The sequence below is a fragment of the Aquarana catesbeiana genome, linkage group LG04 (assembly GCF_042186555.1).
Source record: "Aquarana catesbeiana isolate 2022-GZ linkage group LG04, ASM4218655v1, whole genome shotgun sequence".
In the NCBI taxonomy this organism is placed as follows: Eukaryota; Metazoa; Chordata; class Amphibia; order Anura; family Ranidae; genus Aquarana; species Aquarana catesbeiana.
In genome coordinates, this window is record NC_133327.1 from 423547020 (window position 1) to 423563064 (window position 16045).

The 16045-nt window shown below is 42.7% G+C and overlaps 1 protein-coding gene across 4 annotated transcripts in view; it reads left to right on the plus strand.

Moving 5' to 3' along the window:
- Positions 1-16045, plus strand: part of ECT2L (epithelial cell transforming 2 like) — a 168022-nt gene that overhangs the window by 30222 nt on the left and 121755 nt on the right. The window contains exons 1-3 of one of the 4 annotated variants that reach the window (XM_073627374.1): positions 7523-7636; positions 8012-8250; positions 13273-13385. In XM_073627374.1, the coding sequence (XP_073483475.1) occupies positions 8092-8250; positions 13273-13385 (272 nt within the window). In that variant the 5' untranslated portion in view covers positions 7523-7636; positions 8012-8091. Of the gene's footprint in view, positions 1-7522; positions 7713-7748; positions 7774-8011; positions 8251-13272; positions 13386-16045 lie in introns of those variants that run through there. The other 3 variants (XM_073627376.1, XM_073627378.1, XM_073627377.1) reach the window with 3 other exon arrangements.

The window sequence follows — 16045 nt, forward strand, 5'->3', positions numbered from 1 at the left end:
AGCAATAGCAGACCTTAGGCACATAGCCATCTCCTTCCGCCAAACTCATGGTGAGAAGACAACCAGCTGCCACAGTTGGCACATCTGCCGAAAACTACACACTGTAGAGGGAGTCAAGAAAGCAAAAGAAATTGTCCTCCATCATGTTTAGAGAGAAACATATGCAGATGAGATCCGTTGCATCTACAAAGAGAGGCATTTCTAAAAGTTAAATCCTATTATCGAGGACGGCCTCATGAGAATAGGGGGATGCCTTAGTAAGTCCCATTTATGCAGAGAAGAAAGAAATCCTCTTATTGTTCCCGGTCAACATCGCATTGCTACTCTATTAGTTTGGCACTATGCTGAACAAGTCATGCATCAGGGACGACACTTTACTGAAGCAGCTATTAGAGCAGCGGGAATATGGATCATTGGCACCAAAAGGTGTGTAGCCAGAATTCTCCACAAGTGTGTTAGGTGCCGCATGTTGAGGGGGAAAAAGCCAAGAACAAAGGATGGCGAACCTGCCACCAGACAGACTTAGCACAGAACCCCGATTTACTCACATAGGACTTGATGTTTTTGGATCATGGATGATCATCTCTCGTAAAACGAGGGGTGGGCAAGCTGGCTGCAAACGATGGGCGGTGCTTTTCACCTGTATGAGTACACAGGCAATACACATTGAGGTCATAGAATCCAATCGATATAAACGCCCTCAGAAGATTCTTTGCAATCAGGGGACCAGTCAAAGAAATACGTTCTGACTGTGGAACCAATTTCATTGGAGCATGTAAGGAATTACAAACAGATACTAAAGAAGTTGAAGATAACAGCATCCATAAGTGTCTGCATGATCAAGGGTGCACGTGGATATTCAATTCCTCATTCATCACATGGGTGAAGCATTGGAACGCTTGATCGGAGTGATTTGACGCATTTTAGACTCTATAACTACTAGTTTAGCTCGACTCACCCAAGAAGTGTTTACCACATTTATGGCCGCAGTGTCAGCCATTGTCAGTGCAAGGCCTTTGATTCCAGTATCAACAGATCCAGAATCGCCAAGCCATCTGACCCCAGCAATGCTCCTTACACAGAAGATAGGAGACAATCCCACTCCAGTGGGGGACTTCAGTTAAAAAAAACCTGTATAAACGCCAATGTATACAGGTGCAGTGCCTCGCTAGCATCTTTTGGGACCATTTGGAGGTGTGAATATCTTGTGACACTTCAGGAACTTCGCAAATGGCAAGCTGTCAAACAGAACATTTAAGAGGGAGATGTCGTACTGTTAAGAGACAAGCAGGTCCCCCGAAACTAGTGGCCTATAGGTCTCATCATTAAATCCATCCCTAGCGCAGATGGGAAGGTCCGCAAGGTCGAAGTAAAAATTGTCAGGGACTGTGAAAATCTTTACAAGGCCCGTTACAGAAACCATCCTTTAAATGGCCAAAGCGGACTATAACAAAGAAAAGGACAGAACACCCATTCAACCATCCTGAACAGTACACCCCGGTGGCATCAATTGCTGGAAGGGACTTTGGAGACAGAGGTGCCTACTTGATATCCATTTATTATGTGTACATGATGTTATGCATTGTTTTGTTTTCACATATTTACCACATAGTAATAGTGGTGTCTCCAGATACCAGACGGAGAGTATCATGGAACAAGAGTCCCTAGTTTGTTGGCCCCGCCTCCTTTATTTGCAGTGTTTACTTTCTGATCTACTAGAGTCTGGTTGCCATTGTAACCTTTTAATTCTCTTGTAGGGAGAATGGATTAGCCCATGCTCCCTGTCTAAATTCTTTAGTTAGTTTCTCCTTGTTCCTTTTTCTGCTTAGCCCATACCCCTGTTCCTCCTTTTACTCGTGGAAGGCACTAAGTGCATCCTGACGAGCTTTGCATTAGCATTCTGTTTTTTTTACCCCCTTCCTGGATAAGCATTCCACATAGAGAAGCCCTCTCTCAACACCCTACACTACAACCTCTACAAACTCTCTACTGTTATTTTACAAATTAAGTTAAGAAGGTTAAAGGACTTGGTTGTGCTTTTGATAGGAAGGCGTGTTAAGCTATCTGGCCTTATTCATATCCTCGTATATGACACTGGGGTTGCAGAATAGTTCTCATCCATTGGTCCCCTCAATGTGGCAAAGTCGGTCTGTACCTTTACCAGAAAAACGTCCCCAAAGCATCATGTTTCCACCTTCATTCTTGACTATAGGCCAACGCTGTATCCTGGCCTAGGCCTACAAGGCCCAGGCCTAGGGCAGCACGGAAAGAGTCCCTGCCGGCTTGCGCTACACTGTTTAGTGTAGCACCAGTCTTATGGGGCGGACTGGGCTGAGAGGCAAATTAGTCTAGCGCCCCCAAAAAAGTGGCTGCACTGCTTCCGGTATGCGGGCGGGTGGCATTTCACAACTGTGGGGGGGGGGGCGCCGCTTCTAATTTTGACTGTCCTATTATCCTGGACCACAAACTTTCTTCACTGTGCTATGTTTTCTGCTGCACCATTGGCATGGTTATATCTTCTTACTCCTCTCCATAAAATTATCAGAAATTTGTGCTTAAAGTGGAAGTAAACCCTCCTATTGTTTTCAGCCAAGGAAGCCGCCATCTTGACCTCTGTTTAATCCAGAACTGCCATGATGCTGCACATGTGATCAGTTATGACACCAGCCATTTGATGGTTTGACAGTTTGGTTGAGAGCACAACCAATGGGAGTGTTACATTTCTGGCACGTGCCGGAAAGGTAACTGTTTTATGGATGGGTTTACTTCCGCTTTAAGATAGAACTATAGGCAACACTTTTTTTTTTTTTTCATTTTGGATAGAGTAAGGGAGGGTTATAGCCCCTGTCAGTTTATTTTTTACCATCCCTGCCCCATTGCAGAGATTTCCCTTCACTTCCTGCCCTATAGCCAAACAGGAAGTGAGAGGAAATCTATGCAAATTAAGGGAATCCCCCCCAGGCTCTGTGTCCCCACTCGAAAATTTCAGGGCAGGTCTTAAACAACAAGGGATGTGGCCTTGACAGGAAGGGGTGGGTCATATTTAAATTAGGCGGTGCACGAGTTTAGTCAGGCCTAGGGCAGCACAAAACCTAAATACACTACTGCTTTAGGCAAGGTGTTCTTAGGGTCGAAGTCAGCATTGACCTTCCTCCAAACACGGCGAGTCCTTCCCCGCCCCCTCAAGAAGGCAAATGTACAGTCATGCCAGTGAACATTTACATGATTCGAAGAAGGATTGGGAGAAAGTGCTGTGGTCAGGTAAGACCAAAATTGAGCTCTTTGACATTAATTTGACTAGCTGTGTTTGGAGGAAGAAAAATGCTCACTATGACCCTAAGAACACCATCCCTACAGTCAAGCACTGAGCTGGAAACATAATGTTTTGGGGTTGTTTCTCTGCTAAAGGTACAGGCCACTTTGCTGCATTGAGGGACCATGTATTATAAAATCTTGGATAAGAACCTTCTTCCCTCAGCCATAACACTGAAGATGGGTCTTGGATAGGTCTTCCAGCATGACAATGACCCAAAATATACCGACAAGGCAACAAAGAAGTGGTTTAAGAAGAAGCACATTAAGGTCATGGAGTGGCCTAGTCAGTCTCCAGATCTTATTCCTATAGAAAATTTATGGAAGGAGCTGAAACTTCTAGTTGCCAAGCGACAGCCCCGAAACCTTAAGGATTTAAAGAAGATCTGTAAAGAAGAGTGGACCAAAATCCCTGCTGAGATGTGTGCAAACCTGGTCACCACCTGCAAGAAATGTCTTATATCTGTGCTTGCCAACAAGGGTTTCTCCACCAAATACTAATGCCGTGTACACACGACGGGTGGCACAGTGGTGTAGTGGGCAGCACTCTTACCTAGCAGTAAAAAGGGTTGCTGGTTCGAATCCCAACCACGACACTACCTGCCTGGAGTTTGCATTTTCTCCCTGTGCCTGCGTGGGCTTCCTCTGGATACTCTGGTTTCCTCCCACACTCCAAAGACATGCTGGTAGGTTAATTGGCTTCTGTTCAAAATTGGCCCGAATATATTAATGTGAGTTGGGGACCTTGGATTGTGGGCTCCTTGAGGGTAGGGTGTGATGTATGTGTGGAGCGCTGTGTAAATGATGGTGCTATATATACCTTATATACCTATATACCTATATACCTTAAAATAAAAAATTAATATATAATAGAGGAGCATCTTAATGAGACACAACATACAGGGATAGGGACAATTGTAGACAGGCATCCACACTCACTCAGGTTGAACTGGCTGGACTGGTGTCTTTATTCAACCTTACTAACTATGTAACTATATGTAACGACCGGTCTTTCCATTGGAATAAACTCTGAAGGTTTTTCCGACGGAGTTCCGCTGAAACTGTCTTGCCTGCACACGACCACACCAAAGTCCGACCGTCTAGAACGCGGTGACGTACAACACGTATGACGGGACTAGAAAAAGGAAGTTGAATAGCGAGTAGCCAATAGCTGCCGTCTCGTACTTGCTTCAGAGCATGCGTCGTTTTGGTCCATTGGAACAGCATACAGACGAGCGGTTTTCCCAATAGGAATTGATTCCGTCGGAAAGATTTAAAACATGTTCTATTTTTTTTAAACGAATACAGCAACATTTTTCCCATTTAGGATAATGGTTTTACATAAAAAAATAAAATAAAAGCTGGCCATTTAACTCACCGAACTGCAGCACAATTTGTTTTATGTGTTTTATCGGTTGATCTTCTGTCTCTATCATTCTGTCTCTCTGTCTCTATCATTTAAGCACTTCAGCCCCAGAAGATTTTACCCCCTTAATGACCAGAGCATTTTTTTGCGATTCGGCACTGTCACTTTAACTGACAATTGTGTGGTCATGCGACGTTGTACCCAAACAAAATTGACGTCCTTTTTTCCCCACAAATAGAGCTTTCTTTTGGTGGTATATGATCACCCCAGCGGTTTTTATTTTTTGCTCTATTTACAAAAGAGCGACAATTTTAAAAAAAATGCTATTTTTTCTACTTTTTGCTATAATAAATATCCCCAAAAAATATATATAAAAAAAAATTTTTCTCAATTTTTAGGTCGATATGTATTCTTCTACATATTTTTGGTAAATAATATTGCAATAAGTGTATATTGATTGGTTTGCACAAAAGTTATAGCGCCTACAAAATAGGGGACAGATCTATGGCATTTTTATTATTTATTTTATTAGTAATGGCGGTGATCTGCAATTTTTATCGGGATTGTGGCAGGCAGATCGGACGCTTTTGACACTATTTTGGGACCAGTGACATTTATACAGCGATCAGAGCTAAAAATAGCCACTGATTACTGTGTAAATGTCACTGGCAGGGAAGGGGTTAAACACTAGGGGGCGATCAAGGGATCAAATGTGTTCCCTCAGCCTGTTCTAACTGTAGGGGGATGGGCTACCTAGGACATGACAGATCACTGCTCCCGATGACAGGGAGGAGTAGATCCCTGTCATGTCACTAGGCCGAACAGTTCTGGACCATACAGTGAACAAGAAGGCGGCCTTCCTAAGTAAATGTGAGAAGAGCGTGCAGGGCAAGAAAGGCTTTTGTCCACAAAAGCATTTTCAGCCCAGTAAGGACAGTGGTCAAAAGCCTTGGGGGCCCAGAAGGGAAAGGAGTAGCTATCTTTATTCATCCTAACCAGTCCCAAAAAGCCAAGTGACAGTGTCCCAGTGGTGAGAAGAAGTCTGGGGTCCTTCCTCACAACATGGGAAGCAGTGACCTCCAATCTCTTCATTTTAGGGATCATCAGAAGCAGGTACTATTTATAAGAAGCATTTTTGTCATGGAGCTCCTGAGGTGTGCAGAGGTCAGAGGCCATGGTTGTGGTTCCAGCTCTTCCAGAAGAGGGAGGCGAGCGGTTTTATCCCCAGTTCAGGTTCATTTTAGGTTGAATATATTTTTAGTATTATTGACCATTGCAAGAAGAAAACAAGGTACATAACGACTTCACATTACCCTAATGAATTTGCACATAGAATTAGAACGATCAACCATTATTAAGTACAGTAGTAAACATTGTCATGAGGTGTAACAGGGTTTCAAGAGCAGTCTCGTTTAACATTTGACTTCACTTTAACTGATAATTGTGTGGTTGTACGACGTTGTACCCAAACAAAATTGACATCTTTTTTTTCCCGCCACAAATGGAGCTTTCTTTTGGTGGTATTTGATCACCTCTGCGGTTTTTATTTTTTGCTCTATAAACAAAAATAGACCAACAATTTGCAAAAAAAAAAAAAAAACAAAAAACATTTTTTTTAAACTTTTTGCTATAATACATATCCAAAAAAATATTAAAAAAATAACAATTTATCAGTTTAGGCCAACACATTTTCTTCTACATATTTTTGGTAAAAATCACAATAGGCGTATATTGATTGGTTTGCACAAAAGTAATCGCATCTACAAACTACGAGATTGATTTAGGGACTTTTATTTATTTTTTATTATTTTTACTGATAATGGCGGCGATCTGCGATGTTTAGTGGGACTGCGACATTGTGGCGGACAAATCTGACCCCAAATTACACTTTTTGGGAACCAGTGACATTATTACATTGATCAGTGCTAAAAAAAAAGCATTGATCAAGGGGTTAAATGTGTTCCCTCAGCGTGTTCTAACTGTAGGGGGGATGGGCTCACTGAAACATGACAGATCACTGGTCCCGATCACTGAGAGCAGTAGATCTGTCATGTCACTAAGCAGAACAGGGAAATGCCTTGTTTACATAGACAGTTCCACATTCTACCTCTCCTCACCACGATCGCGGGCCGCCGGCGGACATCAAGTCTGCGGGACCCGTGACTTGTGTCAAATTGGACTTGGTGTAGGTAGATTTAGTATAATGATATGCTCTACATGTTGCGCGTGTCAGCGCTTCTTCATGAGCATAGGCAAATATTGGTGTATGGTCGCACACAATATACGACAGTACTGGCCAAGTAAAATGACAAGCAGGCAGGGTGGAAGGTTCGGAGATGTATTGCAAATGAAACATGTTCACAACAAGCATGGATTTATCATACTAACAATAGTATGCTAACAATGATTTATAAATCTGTAACTTCATATATACTGTAAACTCTTGTGGCGAGACAATAAAAGGTTGTTGGAATTTGAGGTATATGCTAATGTAAACTATACCATATCCCTGAATGCCTCCACCAGGAGGCTGACACCACAGCCTCTGTCTCTGCTACTTGTTAGTACCTGGGAACTGAAATTGTCTATTGCGCTTTCTAATAAAACCATTATAAACTAACCTGCCTCAAACATTTATCTGACATCTGAAATCATTTCGAAGCATTCTGGTTTCACGCAGAACATCCCATAAATGGTAATATAAAAAATGTAATATATAATACAGCAACATGTATCTAGCTAGACTGAATACTCAGAACAATGGTTACATTTGTAAATAGTCTATCCCTATGGTCACCTAGTCAACAAGTTGTCCCATGGCTTACACAGACTCTCTCAAATAAACACAGTAAGGAGAGTTGGCAGTGAAAGAAAGGGGCGTGCAAGGAACCTGTTTGTCCATCTCCCAGGCAGCAGACTACAGCCTGCCCCTACTAGTACACAGAAGAACCGAGGAAGGTAAGCACAGCCAGCTGTAATTTTTTTCTGTACAGTATACAGAACAACTACATACAGAACAACTACCTGTTTAAAAGTAAGCAGAGCCAGCTGTAATTTTTTTCTGTACAGTATACAGAACAACTACCTGTTTAAAAGTTTAATAGCAGAAGTTATGAAAAGTTTGCTAGTGGGATTTTTAAAACGTTCTGCATAAATGCATGTAATATTTTATACATCTGTATGTATACATACAGTGCATACATTTTACTGCATATTTTAACTGTTTGAAAATGTGTTATTTCGTATTGTGATAATTCTTAATAGTAATTACAAATATTCTCTAAGTAGTGCGAAACTACTCATGATTGTGTATTGTATTCTTTCTTCTTACAGGTCACTAAAGCTATAGTTGTATGAATGACTCCAGAATTTTTCTTGAATTCATGTAATCTTACCTACGTTAACTAGACACGATGAGTATTTCTCGACGTCTTAGTCCACACAGTGTTAAGCGGTGGCATCTGGAGAGTGTGGGACTCCGTGGAGGAGAGACACATTTTGATCAAACTGTGAGCACTCAGACACGCTTTAGTGCCTGGACACCAGTAGCAAGCAAATCTTTCAACAAACAGGTAAACATGCTGGATGCAAAATTGCTTGCACACAAGAGGCACTATGATACTTCTCTTATAATGTAGGATTTGGTTTTTTTTTTTTCCTTCGGTATACATCTCTAAAGGGGGTGGTTTAGTACAGCTATGTCCAAATAAGGGGCAGAGTTGAAGCCCAACTCCAGAAAGACTGAAAATCTTCCCTTGCAGTGGGGTCTTCATGCCCCTAGACCTAAAGAACCGCTAACCCTTGCAGTGAGGGCACTTCCCCACTAAAGGGAGCGTTTTTAAGTTTCCTGGACTTCAGCTTTAAGTATTGTCTTTATCAATTTGACTTGCATTGTTATCATGCACAGTGGTAAAGCTTAGTGATGACTAGGCTACAGAGGAACCATCCTACATCTCAGTCGTGTGACTGCTCAGGTCATAGGCAGTCAGTCAGGATTCTGGGTTCCTTAGAAACCTGAGCTTACTTGTTGTATATTTATTTGTACAATCAATTTATCAATTGATAAAGGAAACAAAAAAATATATATTATATCATAATATAATATACACAGTATCTCACAAAAGTAAGTACACCCCTCACATTTTTGTAAATATTTTATTATATCTTTTCATGTAACAACACTAAAGAAATGAGACTTTGCTACAATGTAAAGTAGTGAGTGTACAGCTTGTATAACAGTGTAAATTAGCTGTCCCCTCAAAATAACTCAACACAAAGCCATTTATGTCTAAACCGCTGGCAACAAAAGTGAGTACACCCCTAAGTGAAAATGTCCCAACTGGGCCCAAAGTGTCAATATTTTGTGTGGCCACCATTATTTTCCAGCACTGCATTAACCCTCTTGGGCATGGATTTTACCAGAGCTTCACAGGTTGCCACTTGGGTCCTCTTCCACTCCTCCATGAGGACATCACGGAACTGGTGGATGTTAGAGACCTTGCGCTCCTCCAACTTCCCTTAGAGGATGCCCCACAGATGCTCAATAGGGTTTAGGACAGGAGACATGCTTGGCCAGTCCACCACCTTTACCCTCAGCTTCTTTAGCAAGGCAGTGGTCATCTTGGAGGTGTGTTTGGGGTCGTTATCATGTTGGAATACTGCCCTGCGGCCCAGTCTGCGAGGGGAGAGGGTGATGCTCTGCTCCAGTATGTCACAGTACATGTTGGAATTCATGATTCCCTCAATAAACTGTAGCTCCCCAGTGCCGGCAGCACTTATGCAGCTCCAGGCCATGCCACTCCCACCACCTAGCTTGACTGTAGGCAAGACACACTTGTCCTTGTACTCCTCACCTGGTTGCCGCCACACACGCTTGACACATCTGAACCAAATAAGTTTATCTTGGCCTCATCAGACCACAGAACATGGTTCCAGTAATCCATGTCCTTAGTCTGCTTCTCTTTAGCAAACTGTTTGCGGGCTTTCTTATGCATCATCTTTAGAAGAGGCTTCCTTCTGGGACGACAGCCCTGCAGACCAATTTGATGCAGTGTGCAGCGTATGGTCTGAGCACTGATATGCTGACCCCCCACCCCTTCAACCTCTTCAGCAATTCTGGCAGCACCCATATGTCCATTTCCCAAAGACAACCTCTGGATATGACACTGAGCACATGCACTTCTTTGGTTGACCATGGCGAGGCCTGTTCTGAGTGGAACCTGTTGTGTTAAACTGCTGTATGATCATGGCCACCATACTGCAGCTCAGTTTCAGGGTCTTGGTAATCTTCTCATAGCCTAGGCCATCTTTATGTAGAGCAACAAATTTGTTTTCTAGATCCTCAGAGAGTTCTTTGCCATGAGGTGCCATTTTGAACTTCCAGTGACCAGTATGAGAGAGTGAGAGCGATGACACCAAATTTAACAAACCTGCTCCCAATTCACTCCTGAGACCTTGCAACACTAATGAGTCACATGACACCGGGGAGGGAAAATGGCTAATTGGACCCAATTTGGACATTTTCACTTAGGGGTGTACTCACTTTTGTTGCGAGTGGTTTAGACATTAATGGCTGTGTGTTGAGATATTTTTAGGGGACAGCAAATTTACACTGTTATACAAGCTGTACTTTCACTACTTTACATTGTAGCAAAGTGTCATTTCTTTAGTGTTTTCACATGAAACGTTATAATAAAATATTTACAAAACTGTGAGGGGTGTACTCACTTTTGTGAGTACACCCCTGTACGTGTGTGTATTATAAATATATATATAAATATAGAACTGTGGACAGGCTTCAGACCTTTAAATGTATACATATTGTTTACAGGCAGTAAATGAACCAAATGCAAAAATATAGGGGCCATTCAGGTTCTAAAGGGTCCTAGTCCAATGTCAACTGCTAAGAGTGCCAGCTGGGAATGGAGCTCATCTCAGCTTCAAACATCAATATGTAACAGGATATCCCATAAACTGCATATCGCTGCAAACCCACTGTGAAGGAGTATGTGGCAGCCTCAGCCTGAACTCCATCCAGGCCATGCCCTGCCCCCAACACGTTTTGCTCTGCCCCCGAAGCTTAATCATGGGGAACTATGATTAAGCTCTGAGGCAGAGCAAGGTGCGTTGAGGGCCTGGCCTGGCCAGAGCCTGGGCTGTGGCTGCCACATACTCCTTCACAGTGGGTTTGCAGCAATGTGTGGCTTATGAGATACCCTTTCTGTTACAGGCATAAATAAACTTTACAGTGGCCTTTCACTGAGCTCTGTAGCTGCAGGCAATGTGGAGTAATTCCTCTTCAAATTTAGATCAGAATAACTTTCACTCTTGTTTCAGCAGCTCAGTTCATTCTGCTATTCCCTCCATAAAGAGTCTTGGTAGCCTGCCATTCTTCAATTTTTTAAATAAATTCTTTACTTATAAATTCAGTCTCTTGCACAATAGAAGGAAAAGCAGACATGGCATCCGTTCTAAAGAAATTGCTGATATCAGTAAAGAATATCCATAGTTCTTCTTAAGTCCCATACACACGATAGGACTTTGTACAAACTTTCCCTTGGATTTTTGTACAAAGGGCGTTGGCCAGAAGTTTGTCTTGCATACAGACGACAGGACTTTTCCAGCCAACTTTCACCAAATCACGTGGTTTTTCAGCTCTTTACCACCACCCTTTGGTCAACTTCTGTATTGTTATCTGATAGTGTCAATCTCGCCACTTTTATTGGCGAGATTGACACCTTATGAGCCGGGTTCACACTGGTGCGGGGATCCCTGCCAAAGCCAGGCACTGTAGTATGAATCTTGAGGGGGAACCCCACGCCAAATTTTAAATAAAAAAACGGCATGGGTTCCCTTCCAGGGGCATAACAGGCCCTTAGATCTGGTATGGATTTTAAGGGGAACCCCCTACGCCGAAAAAACGGCATGGGGGTCCCCCCAAAATCCATACCAGACCCTTATCCGAGCACGCAGCGCGACCGGTCAGGAAAGGGGGTGGGGACGAGCGAGCGCCCCCCCCCCAAGCCGTACCAGGCCACATGCCCTCAACATGGGGGGTGGGTGCTTTGGGGGAGGGGGCACCCTGCGGCCCCCCCACACCAAAGCACCTTGTCCCCATGTTGATGAGGACAATGGCCTCTTCCCGACAACCCTGGCCGTTGGTTGTCGGGGTCTGCGGACGGGGGGCTTATCGGAATCCGGGAGTCCCCTTTTAATAAGGTGGCCCCCAGATCATGGCCCCCCACCCTATGTGAATGAGTATAGGGTACATCGTACCCCTACCCATTCACCTAGGGAAAAAAGTGTCAAGAAAAAAACACAGTACACAGGTTTTTAAAGTAATTTATTAGGCAGCTCCGGGGTCTTCTTCCGACTCCGGGGGTTTCTCTGGCGTCTTCTCCCAGTGTCTGGATCTTCTGCTGGCTCCTCCGCTATCTTCTGCCGTTCTTTTGCTAGCGGAGGAGCCCGGACATCTGGATCGTCTTCTTCCCTCTTCTCTTCCAGAGATGTTGACACGACGCTCTCTCCAGCTGTAATGCTGTCTGTGCGCTCTGCTATGACTTATATAGGCGGTGACCCTGCCCCCCTATGACATCACAGTCCCGGGGCATGCTGGGACTGTGAGGTCATAAGGGGGCGTGGTCATGTCATCCTATGCAACAGAGGTAGCATCCCTTGCTATTGCCTGATGTACAAGCTTCATACTGGTACCTTCTCTCTTGTAAATATGTAGATCAGGTGCTTCTCTCTTCTGTGGTTAGCAGGTACTATGTGAGTAAGACAATTGCGGCCTTCATAGAAAATTATTTAGCCCAATTATATAGTCAACTTTAAAGGATAACTTCACTTTTGTAAATTAAAAAAAAAAAAATGCACTTTTTTACAAATTAAAATTTGTATTTATTATTTTTCTTTTTAGGTGCCTGCAGAGCATTGCACCCGCAATCAGCAGATCTGAGGTACAATGTAAGGCTCCCGCAGACTCTCGGTACAGCTGTCTGCCCGTACCTTCTATACAGGCAGACAGTTACTGAATAACAGGGAGAATCAATGAACTACGAGGACGCTCACCAGCGCCCTCATAGTTTGAGGACTACAAGCCATCTGCTGCAGTGGCGGTGGTGTTCAATCACAGAACTCTGCGAATAAATAACGAGGCTCGGTGCTGTTTTTAAATTGTCACAGTGGGTGCCGGAAGAGGATCCCTTGAATATGGGTGCAACATGTTACTAAAAGGTGAAATTAGCCTTTACCAACCACCATGTTTTAGGATTCCTAAAGAAGATACCGATGCCTATATAATATAAATATAGGATAGTTTATTAACATAGTTTAATATTAGAAAAAGCAGCAGGCAGCTCATTGATTTGTATTTAACAGAAGGTGCTTGTGGGAGGGCCAGTTTGCATTTTTTGTACAAAACACATTAATCATATTTCTGTGAAAACCTACTTTGAAGATCATATTAATGTCATGTTGTGCAGAATTGACATAATTTCACTTTGACTTCTGTCTTTGCCTTTTGCATTCACTTGTGTTCACTTCTACACTTCTCATTTTCATTTGTTACAATTAATCATAAATTTGCTATACAGCTCTTCCAGGAGAGAGTGAATCTCATAGGGCATTGGTATGACCTCTGGACGGACAAGCAGCGCAAACAGTTTCTACATTCTATTTTAACTAGGAGCAGCAGATCACAACTAAAGTAAGTACCACCAATGGGCAATTAAAAAGGAAAAAACGCACTGCCTCACTGCCTATGTTTGTTTTTTTCTCAAAATGTCGCAAAAAAAGCTGTTTGTAGAATTTTTAAAGACCCACTGGATGAAAAATAGGTACGGACAGTGCTATTGAATGTTACTCATGAGCTGAACGTACCCAAGTTTGCGGCAAGTTCGGCAAAATATTACTAAAGTTCACATGCCAAATCTGAACCCCGTCAATGGGAGTTGAATGTTAAAAATTTTCATTTTCTAGACTAATAGGTGAGGGATTGTTAAACAAATGGCATGGGGAGGGGGAGGGCGAGTTAGGCATTGCACTGGGGGTACCAAAACAAAAGAAATGTTTTAAAATTTCCATTTGCCAGGGAGCAGGGATTGTAATCATACCTACAGTTGAACATTAAAATTGCACAACTTCATTAAATAACATGCCTGGTGGATGTCCTGACTCTGCCTGTGAAATGGCACATCTGTGCGAGGTATACACTATACTTCAGCAATACTGACGTTTACAAAGAAAATGTTTGTTCAAATTGCCAGAAAAATGACGGCTCCTGGCTGCTTCAATCTGTTTATAAACAAAGCGGCCAGGGGTTCTCTTCCTCTTTACCAGTCCCTTATCGTAGATGAAGATGTCCGAACAGCCAAGGTTCAGTCCAAACTCAAGTTTGGACTGAACCTTAGGCTCCTCTCTGCTGAATGTAATGGACAGATCTAATCTTATGCGCAGTTTCTTGTGTATTTAAAAACAGAAAAAAACATGAACGTAAGACCAGTTGAAGGAAAACTGCAAAGAAAGAATTATTTAGACTGCCATAGCTGGCCTCTTTCTGAAAGTGCTGCTTGCATTGTTGTCAGTGGCTTTAGTACTTTGAGTCACTTACTCAGAACAAGTATGCAGCCAGTGTATTCAGATCAGAACTCCTGATCATTATACTTTGTTTTTGGTCAGTGACTCAAAAAGTATTTACTACACAATATCCGCATGACAGGTAACAAGATCTAAAAGAAAGCAGAAAACAGAGCGCTTCTAAGGCTTCATGTACACTAGCAGCTCCTAAAATTGAGTTTAGGAGCTTTTGGCGTTTTTTTGCCAAAGCTTCTAAACTCAACTCCATGAAAGTATGTGTCAATGTACATATAGGCTTTTAGGTGAGCTTCAACCTCCCTCTCCTGAACGTGGGAGAATCGCGTTCAGGATAGGAATCTTTTGACCTCCGGCCGTGGGAAAATGCAAAAAATGGCAAAATGTAGCAAAACATGGCATCTGTGGTAGAGGTAGACAGGTGTACATGAAGCCTAAGAGTATCCATATATGCAAAGAGTGAAACAATTGTAATCTCCTCACGTGATGTGCAGGATTCCCCTGGGGGACATGTATCAAAGAAAAAGACCTGTTTTAAAAATTCAATTTGCCGTGGAGCAGAGATTTTAATAATAACTAAAATGAAATATTAACATTGCAAACACCATTAAATAACAACATGCCTGGGGGATGCCCTGACACTGCCTGTGAAGTGGAGCATCTGTGTGAGGTATACACCATACTGCAGCAATATTGATGTTCACAAAGAAAATGTGTTTGAATTGCTAGCAAAATGATGGCTCCCAGCTGCTTCAATCTGTTTGTAAACAGAGCGGCCAGGGATTCTCTTCCTCTTTACCAGACCCTTATCCTAGGAGAGGGTCTGACATTGATGTATTAATGGGGCACCACAACAAAAAAATGGAAAAAGGGTGTTAGTCTCCCCCCCTTAAAAGAAAGCCAAAAACAGAGCTTCTAATGCTTCATGAACACTAGCCGTTCCTAAACTTTAGTTTAGGAGCTTTAGGCATTTTTTTTGCCAAAGCTCCTAAATTTAACTCCATAAAAGCCTATGCGTCAATGTACATATAGGCTTTTAGCAGAGTTTAGAAGCCACTGCGGTTAGGTGAGCTTCAGCCTCCCTCTCCTGAATGCAGAAGAATCGCGTTAAGGATAGGAACGTTTTGACCTCCAGCCGTGGGAAAACACAGAAAACAACAACATGTAGCAAAATGCGTCATCCACGGTAATTGTAGGCAGGGTGTACATGAAGCCTAGGCCCGTACACACGTTAAGAATATTGTACGAAAGTTCTTTCAAATATAATCGTATGCAAGTATAGGATCGAATCGGCCTCCTCATACACGAATATCGTACGAACGTTCTGCCGAAATTAATCAAATGCGCATCTAGAATCGAATCGCCAGCGTAGTTCATATCCGAAAATTCCTGTACGATCAACTCAAACGTCCCTTTTGCGTAGGCACATTCTGCAGCGTGGTAATCGGAGGTGATGTCAGAACTTGACCTTGTGCAGGCCACGCCTTTGGGTTCGGAGTGGCGGGAAGATCGTTGCATACAAATACATCTGTTCTTCCGTGTGAGGAATATTTGTTATACACGATTTTTTTTTTATGAAAATGGACTTTTACATGGAAGACCAAACACTGCCACTAGTCATGCTTGGAGTTTTGGCCATCCAAAATGGTTTGAAAAAAAAAAAAAAAAAGAAGAAAAGGAGCACATGGTCAAAACAATGGCTGGAGAACCGAGAGAACTATTCTCATATGTTGTTGCTTCGAGAATTACAGGAGAATAACCCTGATGATTTCAGAA